This window comes from Mus pahari, chromosome 1 (assembly GCF_900095145.1).
Source record: "Mus pahari chromosome 1, PAHARI_EIJ_v1.1, whole genome shotgun sequence".
Lineage (NCBI taxonomy): Eukaryota > Metazoa > Chordata > Mammalia > Rodentia > Muridae > Mus > Mus pahari.
In genome coordinates, this window is record NC_034590.1 from 110,189,139 (window position 1) to 110,198,651 (window position 9,513).

Below are 9,513 nucleotides of genomic sequence, written 5' to 3' on the forward strand. Positions count from 1 at the left end.
ATGGGATGGGTCTCAGGGTGGGCGATTCATTGGTTGGCCATTCCCTCAATTTCTGCTCCATCTTTATCCCTGCACATGTTGTAGGCAGGACAATTTTTGGGTTGAAAGTTTTGTGGGTGGGTTGGTGTCCCCATCCCTCCATTGGAAGTCTTGCCTGGTTACAGGAGGCAGCTATATCATGTTCGACATCTCCTGTTGCTAGGAGTCCTAGCTAGGGTCACCCTCATAGATTCCTGGGAGTTTCCCTTGTCCCTCTTTGAACATGTCTGGGAATGCTGCCTTCTGCCAAATGAGTCCTGAAAACCTACTCAGTTTTGGGACATGAGAGGCGCTGACTTACAGGAAAAGAGTGGAGCCCAGGGGGAGCATGCTCATGAGTGGAGCTCAGGGGAGGGGTTGCTCATCCTGGAGCTGTCCACCACCACCACCACCTTCTGTTCTTTCTCCTAGCTCTCTCCCTCAGCCCTCCTCACACTTCATCCCTCCTGTTCTTCTCCCCATCCCCATCCCCATCCCCATCCCCATCCCCATCCCCATCCCCATCCCACCCAGTTCCCTTCCTCCATCCACCTCCGATGTCTATTGTATTCCCCTTTCTGAGTGAGATTCATCCATCCTCCCTTGATCCCTCCTTGTTACCCAGTTTCTTTGCATCTGTGGGTTATAGCATGGTTATCCTGTACTTTATGGCTAATACCCACTTGTAAGTGAGTACTTACCATGTGTGTCTTTCTGGGCCTGGGTTACCTCACTCAGGATGATATTTCCTAGTTCCATCCATTTGCCTACAAATTTCATGATGCCATTGTTTTTAATAGCTGGGTAGTATTCCATTGTGTAAATGTATTACATTTTCTTTATCCATTCTTCTGTTGAGGTACTTCTAGGCTGTTTCCAGAAATGTTCAATGGCCTTAGTCACCAAGGAAATGCAAATCAAAATGACTCTGAGCATCCTCAGTGTTTTAATCACTGAATTATTTCCCCCTCCCTGACCCAGCCACTTTACCTATTTTCCACCATCTTTGCAGTAAGCTCCACTGCCCCCGCACCTCTCTCAGAACTGCCCCTCCCCTCAGTATTCCTCCTTCCGCAGACTCGCCCTTCCACTCCTCCCCACAACATGTTCCCAACCTGGTCCATTCTTTTCCTTTAAATCAACACCCCTCAGGCCCCAAAACTGAGCAGGCTGCCAGGGCTCATCTGGCAGAAGGAAAGGTGGCTTTCTCAGAAGTGTTCAGATAGGTGGCCCCAGGAGTTGGGGCGGGGCCTTGGGTGGAGCAGGTCCAGGCTAACCAGAGAGCTTGTTGAGGCTGGCAGGGTGACTGCCCCTGGAAGTTGCACAGACCAGAGCTCCAGGGCAGGGCATGAGTTCCAGGACCGCCCCGCGGCTGATGACGCTCCAGAGACACTTAGGCTGGCCGCAGGTAAGGAATTGGCTTGTGCCGTACTTAAGGAGACAGAGACGGAAGCCTGTGTGGGAGCTTGAGAGCAAGGTTGTTGCTAGGAGACAGAGGCACGGGAGAGCTGGGTTCTGGGACACTAAAGCCAGGGCCCGCTGAAACTGAAGGGCTCATACAAGGGAGAGGGGTGGTGCACAGGCAGGGGCAAAGGAGGGCACATGTCAGTTTTGTTTAGCACTTGGCACCCTATCCTGCAGCTCAGCAGTTCAGCCTGCCTCCGGGCAGTGTGACTCTTTGTTTGCTCTCCTCAGAACTGGATCGAAGACACTGTTGGGCCTGTACGTACTGGCGCCACGCTGATCTCTCTCTCTCTCTCTCTCTCTCTCTCTCTCTCTCTCTCTCTCTCTCTCTCTCTCTCTCTCTCCCCTCAGGCTGGCAACATGGCTACCGAGAGCAGTCCCCTGACTACTCACGTTCTAGACACTGCCTCAGGGCTCCCTGCCCAAGGCCTCTGCCTCCAGCTGTCCCGCCTGGAGGCCCCCTGCCAGCAGTGGATGGAGCTGAGGACAAGGTAGGAGACCTTTCTGGGCTGGGATCTGTAAGTGCCAGCTCCCAGCAGCACAGTGGCCTTCCCACCTGGGGAAGATCTTAGGCCTTGGTACCGAGGTGGAGAGGTAAGGCCAGGACAACACTGAGTAGGGCTGAGTCTGTGTGACCACTGGGGGCTGGAAGGCAGGACTGACCATTGCCCTGTTGATCCCTGAACCTTGTTTTCCTCATCTGAGATAACAGGGATGGTGACAAAACAGCTTTTTCACCAGATGTGCATACCTGGGACAATGTCATGGAAGGTCTGGGACAGCTTTGTTGGGTCCTTCTTGCCTGTCAGACTCAGCCCAAAGAACCTGCTTCGAGGAGCAAAGACTAAAATGGCCTGGTCAAAAATAAAAGACATCAATTGCCTTGTGCCAGACTGACAGCAGAGCACTTATTTCTCCTCTCTATTCTTAATAGCTGTGAACTTGTAATTAATCTCCTTTATAGAGAGAGGCTGAAATAATAGGACTGAGGTAAAACCCAAGACTCCATTCCGGTCCAGTACTGAGCCTTTCAACCTCAGTGAGCCAGGCTCTGGCATGCCCCTGGTACATGCTTTGTAGGGGGCCTATTTCAGGTTTAGCCAGCCAATGCTGGAGGGTCTGTGGCCTTGAAAGCAGGTTCTATTTAAGGGAGCCAAGCTCACACACCTCCTCCCTCTGACCGGCCTGTAAGAACAGGGTGTGGCTTGCCCCCTCCCAGCTCAGTCCTTCACCAACCTGGGCAAGTTTTATCTTTTGCTTCTCTGCTTTATGATTTCCTAAATAGGCAGTGTGGTGATATCCTTAGGAACTGTCCCCCTGCCCCATCTGTGCTCCTTCTGTGAGACTGTGGGAGTCATCTGTAGACGTTGGCGTACAGATCGGAAAAGCTAGGGGGGAGGTTTCTCAGCCCTTCTCCCCACTTCGTCTCTTCACAGCTACACAAACCCGGACGGTCGCTGCCCTGGACTCCTGACACCAAGCCAGATAAAGCCAGGCACCTACAAGCTGTCCTTCGACACAGAGCGCTACTGGAAAGAGCGGGGTCAAGAGAGCTTTTACCCCTATGTAGAGGTGAGTGCCGGGGTGGGTGAAGCAGTTGGACCCTGATTCACTTTGACCACAACCAGATCCTACAGCCAGGCCTCCTCCAGACCAGGGACAGACTGGCCCCACCTCTCCCAGGGTGGTAGCAAGTGAGTAAACTCAGCTCTTGTGTGCTCTCAGAAGGTGTTCAGGAACCTAAGGTACCATGATACCTCACGATGACACACTGAGCTGCCCCTGAATCAGGAGGGTGGGTGGGAGAGGCCAGGCTGAGGGTGTCTCATCTTCCTTTGTAGACAGATTCTCATCAGAGCCCAGACCCAGGAACACTGGGTGTGTTAGTAACTTCTGCAGCCCTGACACAGCTTAAGGGCGAATTATTTATTCGATCTCATTATCTCAGCCCATGATTGCTTGGCTCAACACGCTCACTCTGGCAGTGGAGACATATGAAAGAGGAGAACTGTCACCTCATGGGGGGACAAACAGAAGAAATAAACACAAGGAAAGACACAGTCCCCTAGGACTCTACTCAGGGACCTTCCTCCAAGTTTCAGTACCTACTAATGATGTATCACATGATGGATCCAGTTAATCCCAAAAGTTTAACCAGTTGATTCAATCAGATCAGAGCCCTCAGGGTCAAATCACGTCCCCCAAAGCCCACCAACTAACATCTCTTGTAGGAGACACTATTCAAACGGTAACATCAGATCTTATATAAGCATCTCCCGCTTCTTAGCCGCCATGGCACCTGACCGCCTGCTGTCTAGTAGCTGCATGGGCTGTTGCAGGAAGGACTCACCATCTTCAGTGTCCTCAAATGCCTTCTCTGCTTCTCACAGGTGGTTTTCACTATTACAAAGGAGACTCAGAAGTTCCACGTACCTCTGCTGCTGAGCCCATGGTCCTACACCACCTACCGGGGAAGTTAAAGTGATGTGTTACCGGAAGAGAGCCATCTATCTGCCTGTTTCTTTCCCAGACTTAGCCACCCACACAAATCATGGGCCTTGTTCTCATCAAAGGACATGAAGTTGCTGCTTGTTGAAGAGATTTCTAGCTGCCCTGGAGTTTTATAGTGGGAAGCTGTGACTTGGGTGTCAATAAAGAGAGTTTCAACACCTGCCAATCTGAACCTATCATTGGGACAGGGACAATAAGCCAGAGCTTTTCTTCTGCTCCAAGTGTCTTAGTTTCTTTTCCTGTTGCTATGATAAAATACTCTTGGCAGAAGCAATCTGAGAAATGGGTTTACTCTTGATTAGTTCAAGTCACAGTTCTTTATCGGAGGGAAGTCACAGGAAAGGAAGGCTGAGGGAGCTAGGCTCCCTCACATTGTGGCTACCGTCAAGAAGCAGAGAGCAATGTTAGTGCATGTCTTTCATCCCAGTGCTTGGGAGACAAAAGCAGGCAGATCTCTGCGTTCAAGCCTGATCTACACAGCCGGCCTACAGTATTTCAGGACAGCCAGGGCTGCACAGAGAAACCCTGTCTCAAAAAGCTGAAAAGAAAAAAGAAAGGCGGGGTGGGGGGGGGATGAGGAGAGAGCAATGCACTGCTAGTGCTCAATGGCTTTCTTTTATACAGTTCAGGATCCCCTGCCCAGGGAATGGCCCTCCCCAAATTAATGTGTCTTCCCACATCTATGAACATAAGCTGGCACCCCACAGGCATGTCCAGAGGCCCTTCTCTCAGGTAATTCTAAATTCTGTCAAGTTGACAACGCTAATCATCACACCAGGTAATTGAGGAGACAGACCTCTGAGGAGAAGCCACTGAGGGCAGAGGTGGGCATGGTACGGATAGGGAAACAGGCCACCCCTGAGGTCCTTCAAAGGACAGCAGGAAGTTCTCCACTGACAGTGAGTCTTAGGTTTCACCTCAGTCCTATTATCTCGGCCTCTCTCTATAAAGGAGATTAATTACAAGTCCACAGCTATTAAGACTAGAGAGGCTCTTGCTTCCCTCTTGCTCCTCCTCTCCCCCTCCCCCAACCCTCTCTCCATGTGGTCATGGCCATGGCCAGCCTTTACTTCTCTCTCTGCCTTTCTCTGCCTCCACTACCCTCTTAACTCCCCTCCCCATGCCCTAAATAATCTCTACTCTATACGAAGAAGAAGAAGAAGAAGAAGAAGAAGAAGAAGAAGAAGAAGAAGAAGAAGAAGAAGAAGAAGAAGAAGAAGAAGAAGAAGAAGAAGAANAAGAAGAAGAAGAAGAAGAAGAAGAAGAAGAAGAAGAAGAAGAAGAAGAAGAAGAAGAAGAAGAAGAAGAAGAAGAAGAAGAAGAAGAAGAAGAAGAGAGGAGGAGGGGGAGGAGGAGGAGGAGGAGAAATAAGTGCTCAGCTGTCAGTCTATTGAAGACTTTATTTTCTACCAAGCCTCTCTAGTTGGCTCCCCTCTCAGCAGACCCATTGGGCTGAGTCTGACAGGAAAGTGGCTCCCCTGCCAAGGAAGTTGGGCTTCTGGCAATGCCAGCAAGAACAGGCTGTTTCAATTGTGTACCACAGGAAAGTATAGTCTGTAAGGCTGGACCAGGATGGCTAGGGAGGAAATGGCTGGAGTTACTGGAGCAGTCTAGGGTGGATTTGAAATCTATTGGAACAGATAGACAAGGGACAGAGGTAAAGTTAAGGAGTTTAGAAAAGATTTTTTTAGCTGGGCGTGGTGGTGCACACCTTTAATCCCAGCACTTGGGAGGCAGAGGCAGGCGGATTTCTGAGTTCGAGGCCAGCCTGGTCTGCAAAGTGAGTTCCAGGACAGCCAGGGCTATACAGAGAAACCCTGTCTCGAAAAACAAAAACAAAACAAAAACAAAAACAAAAATAAAAGTTTTGTTTTGTTTTTTTATCTTCGATGCACATTTGAAACTGTTATTTTTGTGGTTCTGATCGTTGGGAAGAGGCGTCCCAAACCCAGGGGAAATGGAGTGACCCTACCCTCTGGGATAAGCAATAGACAGGAAAACTAGGCTGTTGGCTGGCAGGAATACTTATCTGGGGTCTGTCTGAGAGTTTGTTAGAGAAGCCAGGAAATTTAGATTGGCTATATAAGGTTAATTGGGAAACATCTGTTATCTGAAACCAGGGTATGGTTGTGTTGGGGAGAACCTAATTTGAGATACTTTGTTACATCAGAATAGTCTTTTCTGGGATGTTCAAATGGGTTCTGAAACTGAGATGTTTTAGGAACATAGGCTCTTGGCAAACGGTGAGAGGGAGGGTCTGTAACAGGTTGGGGGGGCCTTGGTGTGGAGAGGTTGAGAGAATTTGGCTTTGGTTCCCAAAGGAGAATTTGGCTGGTCACAGGGACAAGTGGGCTGTAATGTGGGTGGGACAGTGCCAACTGAGGATGGGGAGGAATGGCAGCTAACAGGGGGCTTCGAAGAGAGGCAAAATAAAAAAGTGTGAGGCCTTTCAGGGGTCAGTGAGAGTGAGGAGAGAGAGTCTGTTGAATAACCCCCGACAAGAATTTATTTGGAAATAAGGTGCTGAAAGCACTTCAGCCTTCTCTGCTTCCTCCTGTGGCTAACACACTTCCCAGGGAGTTCTCTGGAAGAAAGGGCACCAAGTATACAGTTAGCAAAGGAGGTAATTCTCCCTTGGAGTCGCCCAATACATGGACTCTAGGGAATACTTTCTCACACTTCCTTAGTAAATCTATGTTAAATCTGCTCAAAAAGTTATCAAAACAGATTTTCAGTATTTTACATATATTGTGTCTTTTATACCCTTTCTATAAAGTCGGGTTCAGGTTGCTGAGCTGGAACAACAGAGCTCAGACACCCAGGAAGCCTGTGCTAAAGCCTGAAAGCATCCAGTGCTGGTGAATCCAGCACCATGGCGGTGCACACCCAGCACTCAGAGGCAGAGGCAGGTGAATCTCTATGAGTTCAAGGGCAGCCTGGTCTACAGAGTGAGTTCCAGGATAGCCAGGGCTACACAGAGAAACCCTGTCTCAAATATCAGTCCTCCCCCCAAATAAATCAAACAATAACCTAAAAACCTGAGTAATCAATAGCACAGAAACTAGTTTGAGCATCTTTTTATAAAACTCCATAGCTCAACATACCAAGAACGTGGCTACCGAGACCACCTACTCACAGAACCCTAGCCAACGTTTCCGTGCAATTGTAATGCCATTCTTGATAACACGACAGCCCCTATCATGTATGTTACTTGAATATTATGTTGACTTGGAATAAATTTGCCTTCAGTTTCATTACCACTGAAATGAGTAGCCCTGCGGTATATATCTGCAGAATTCCATTCCCAAAAGGTGTGATTTGAAGCTTGGCCTTGTGCTGTGTATTCGTTTGGCACAGCCACTGTGGAATCTTGAGCTCTAAGTCAGTGGACTCTCTGTCTCCTTCATTTTAACAGTGCTCTATTATAAATGTGGCACCAGCTGGTCAGAGCCATGTGCCTGTAAGTGTACCTGAACTGTGACTGCCACAGAAAGCAATGCCTTGCATTAGAGACGAGCTGTTATGATAATATAAAAGGTAGCCATAAACAACTGCCAGTGCAGTTTTAGATGTGCTGGTTACCAGAGAGGTTCTTTCAAGACTTGCTACATGAGCTTTTCCTACACCTACGCACCCCACATGGAATGCCGATGACAGACCACAGTTCAGTTCCACACAAGTTCAACTGGGAAATCCAGGGAGTTTACTGGGCCTACATACAGGGCATGAGTGAGGAGTTTCTTACAAGAATATGGGTGACTCAAACAGCTATTTGACCAACCAGGCACTGCCCAGCATGGATCCTGACATCCCCAGAGCTGAGTAGATGGAGTTCCCCATCTGGTTACTCTTCCATGAGCTATGTATTCTGCATACGAATTGCACAAGAACATATGCAATTAGGACAGAGTTACAAATAGCTGGCAGGGAAGTACAGGAAGGAGCAGCTGAGATCTCAGGTGAGGGTTTGAGGACCCCACCCTTTCCTGTCTATCCACAGGACCAACTTTGAGGATCATTCATAAACAGTCAGAGCTGCTTCCCATGAAGGCGGTAATGACCGGTGGGCTCAGAATACAGCCTTCTACAAGACCACCTGTACAATGAGTATTCTGTGAATAAAGCCAGTTTGGTCCCACCTTATTAACAGTGTAGAGAAACGGACTTGGTTCATACCCTCAGTATTTTGTTTTGTTTTGTTTGCTTGTTTGTTTTGGGTTTGGGGGTTTTTTGTTTGTTTGTTTGTTTTTCTGAGACAGGGTTTCTCTGTATAGCCCTGGCTGTCCTGGAACTCACTTTGTAGACCAGGCTGGCCTCAAACTCAGAAATTCGCCTGCCTCTGCCTCCCAAGTGCTGGGATTAAAGGCGTGCACCACCACGCCCGGCTCTCCTCAGTATTTTAATGATGTTCAAATTTCCACAAGAGGCTGGCATGGTGGTGCATGCCTTTGATCTCAGCACTTAGGAGATACAGGTGGGAGGATCTCTGAGAGTTTGAGATCAGCTAGTCTACAAAGCAAGTTCTGGGACAGCCAGGACTTCATAGAGAGACTTGTCTCCAAACAAATTTCCACCAGAGTTTTCAGTGCAACATGGTTTTCATTCAGGCAGACCAAATACATAAATGAATGTTAGAAACTAATCAGAATTTGTGCAGATTGCTACAATGAATTCTATAATTTAACAAATAAAGCATATTTACACATTTGCAAAAAATTGTAATCTGATACATCCATCACAGATCAATATGAAACACTTTGCTTTTACTTGCAATCAAAGACGATTCAAAACCAGACGTAGTACATACACCTTTGGCCCTAGAACTTGGGAGACAGAGGCAGGCCTGGTCCATAATGTTAGTTCCAGGACAGTCGGGGCTGTTACACAAAGAACCCTTGTCTCAAAAAAAAAATAAAATAAAATGAGCATAAAAACTTAGAACTGGGTCTGGAGAGATTGCTCGATGGTTAAAAGCACTTACTGCTCAATCCTGAGGGCCAGAGTTCGGGCCTTATCACCCACATCAAGTGGCTCTTAACCACCTGTAACTCCAACTCCAAGGGATTAACTACCTTCTTATGGTCTCTGTGGGCATATCTGCCTCGTTTCTGGTGCTCAGGAGACAAACCCAACCCAGAGAGTGCCCAGATGCTCCCAGAACAGGCAAGGGTCGATGGCAGGGGGCTGATGGACACCCAGCCCAGGTTCTGCCTGAATATGAATGCATAGGAGCAAAAACATATGCTGATTACTGGGACTCAAGAGATAAAGCCACTGATGTTACAGAACACTGTGGCAAAGGCCTTTACTTAGGGAGAGGTGATCAAATGTAGCCATCGAGGGATCTGCACAAACACCCACATGGCTGTAGATCTGTCTAAAGACCGGAGCGAACAGTAGTAGATGCTTTATAAAGACGGGGTAGCAAGATACATTATGCAAAACACAAGAAAACCAAGAAGGATGACCATCGTGTGGATACTTCATTCCTCCTTAGAATAAGGAACAAAATACTCATGA

At 48.2% G+C, this 9,513-nt stretch overlaps 1 protein-coding gene and 1 long non-coding RNA gene across 3 annotated transcripts in view; one reads left to right on the forward strand and one right to left on the reverse strand.

Moving 5' to 3' along the window:
• Positions 1–1,203: 1,203 nt before the first annotated feature.
• On the forward strand, positions 1,204–4,156 carry LOC110335631 (5-hydroxyisourate hydrolase). 2 transcript variants are annotated; one of them, XM_021217901.2, is made up of 4 exons: positions 1,204–1,426; positions 1,834–1,973; positions 2,919–3,054; positions 3,873–4,156. In XM_021217901.2, exons 1-4 carry the CDS (start codon positions 1,367–1,369, stop codon positions 3,960–3,962), a joined length of 426 nt encoding a protein of 141 aa, XP_021073560.1. In that variant the 5' UTR covers positions 1,204–1,366; the 3' UTR covers positions 3,963–4,156. The 2 variants fall into 2 exon arrangements, with proteins under 2 accessions (XP_021073560.1, XP_029398762.1); XM_029542902.1 differs by lacking the exon at positions 1,204–1,426 and adding an exon at positions 1,441–1,495.
• LOC110335646 overlaps positions 3,392–9,513 on the reverse strand; it is a 9,491-nt gene continuing 3,369 nt past the window's right edge. Inside the window, exons 2-4 of the long non-coding RNA XR_002381179.1 lie at positions 8,001–8,105; positions 7,739–7,861; positions 3,392–3,946 (exon numbers count right to left, since the gene is read on the reverse strand). This is a non-coding gene — a long non-coding RNA (uncharacterized LOC110335646). The remainder of the gene's footprint in view (positions 3,947–7,738; positions 7,862–8,000; positions 8,106–9,513) is intronic.